At 31.7% G+C, this 2,032-nt stretch overlaps 1 protein-coding gene across 1 annotated transcript; it reads left to right on the top strand.

The window, feature by feature from the left end:
* Nucleotides 1–900: 900 nt before the first annotated feature.
* Nucleotides 901–1,682, top strand: LOC144564394 (transcription repressor OFP13-like). Its single transcript, XM_078317332.1, has one exon. The coding sequence runs from the start codon at nucleotides 949–951 to the stop codon at nucleotides 1,534–1,536; it is 588 nt and encodes a 195-aa protein (XP_078173458.1). The 5' UTR covers nucleotides 901–948; the 3' UTR covers nucleotides 1,537–1,682.
* The last annotated feature ends 350 nt before the right edge of the window (nucleotides 1,683–2,032 follow it).

Raw genomic sequence — 2,032 nt, 5'->3', positions numbered from 1 at the left:
GTAAAAATTGTGCACATGCATGTGTCTCTACTCTAGCTACCTGCACACAGCACACATCAGACCTGGCATCTCTCCACACGTGCCTCGCTCCACACGCCTTGCTTCACATGCGCATACAGATTGACAATTGTTGGTGTTAAAATGTACCAATACCTAAAACGAAATTGTGTGGCACTCTATGATCTACGTTGAAATAGGGTCAAGTAACACTATTTATTTTCAAACAAATTATACTTGTACATAATTCTGTATATAATCTATAGTTAAATGTTATTATGGGTACTGTAAAATTGATCATCATATGCAATATGTCAATTTTATATGATTAATCTATATTTATGTTTGACATATATTGCTTGAAAGTTGGGCTCTGATTCTGATAATAAGCATTTGAAAGATTTATAAGGTGTGTTACCATTTTCAGATTTATAAGAAAAACTACATGAAATTTTCTATTACTGTCAGAAATTTACTAAAACAGAAAGGTGAAATTATAAGATATATTCGTTCATCAAATTCGGAAAATCTCAAAATGTAACACAAACGTTGTTATATATTCACATAAATAATTTGTCAAAAAAATATTCACATAAATAAAATGAGATGAGCACATGCATATTATTTTATGATTTTTATTTTTATATATTATATAGGCTATAGGTTTGAATTTATTTCTTCAAGTACTATTTATAAAAAAAAAAAAATCGGCAATCCTATTCATATTTATTTAGACGCAACTTATTGAATGTTCTCTGCTCACCAAATGTTTGATTATACTCATGCTGTACTAAATACAATATTTTTCAGAGGTATATATACAAAAGTACCCTTATTTGAATAGTGGACCAACCAACACTCTCCAAAAATCCAATTCCTACAAATTTATTCATCTCTCTCTGCCTCTCTCTCTCTCTCTCTCTCTCTATCTCCCCTTCTCTGGCTCTCAACATGGTAAAGAGCTTTGGTTTCACTTCTTTCTTCACTAAGACAACCAAAGATAACAATGAACCTTGGCCTTCATGCAAAAACCAAAGTAATGACTATGAACAAAACCTTATCTTCAATAAAATAACCGAAGAGCACGATGCAACATTTGACTTATCGAAAGATGGAGTCGGCTTGACTGAGTCAGACCGATTGTTTTTCGAGCCAGGATATGGTACCAAATCGATAATGGAGGCGGCAGGAGTAAAAGTGGCACACAAGAATGCATATAGTACAGTGACTGGTTCTTTCAAAGGAGGTGTAGCAATGGCAATGGAATCAAAAGACCCATACAGAGATTTTAGAGAATCAATGGAGCAGATGGTAAGGGTTCATGGTGTGAGGGATTGGGATTGGTTACAAGAGATGCTTGGTTGGTACCTAAGAGCCAATGGGAAGATGACACATGGCATTATTCTTGGAGCATTTGTGGATTTGCTAATGAGCCTTGCTAAATCTCATAATTCTAGTAATTTATCTAACCATATTTCTTCTTGTTCTTCTTGCTCATGCTTTTCTTTTGAGATTGAGGAGGGAATTGAAAGGAGATGAGCACATATTGTTTTATGAATTTTTCTTTATTAATTGTTTCACAGAGTATGTTTTTGTATGATAATAGAGTGATGATTAATTTCTAAATTAATGTAAGTACATATATGAGTGATAAAATAAAATTATATAAAATTGTAGATATATATATATATATATATATATATATATATATATATATCTTGTTCAAATTGTATTCTTACGCAAAGGGTATATATACTCTACGGATTCAACACTTCAATGATAACAACATAAGCTTTATTATATATTTTATGTGAGATGCCTAATTTATCATTATTAGAATTAATGAATTATGCTAATTAAGTAGGCATAGGAGGTTTCTTGTTGCTTTTATATTTTTTTCCCATGTACTTAGTTAACATTGAGACGCATCGATCCGGCCAGTTGGAATAATCAGGTCTCTAAGCTAATGACGTTGCATAATACATAATTTGATCTTTTTAATGCTTAAGCTGCAATTTATAACTAAACAACATAT

The sequence above is a fragment of the Carex rostrata genome, chromosome 1, assembly GCF_964058835.1.
Source record: "Carex rostrata chromosome 1, lpCarRost1.2, whole genome shotgun sequence".
In the NCBI taxonomy this organism is placed as follows: Eukaryota; Viridiplantae; Streptophyta; class Magnoliopsida; order Poales; family Cyperaceae; genus Carex; species Carex rostrata.
Note: the sequence above shows the minus strand (reverse complement) of the source record. Positions and strands in the feature narration are given on the sequence as shown.

Bases quoted from the DNA above. Each gene is read 5' to 3' on its own strand.
- LOC144564394 (XM_078317332.1), top strand. From the start codon at position 949: ATGGTAAAGAGCTTTGGTTTCACTTCTTTCTTCACTAAGACAACCAAA.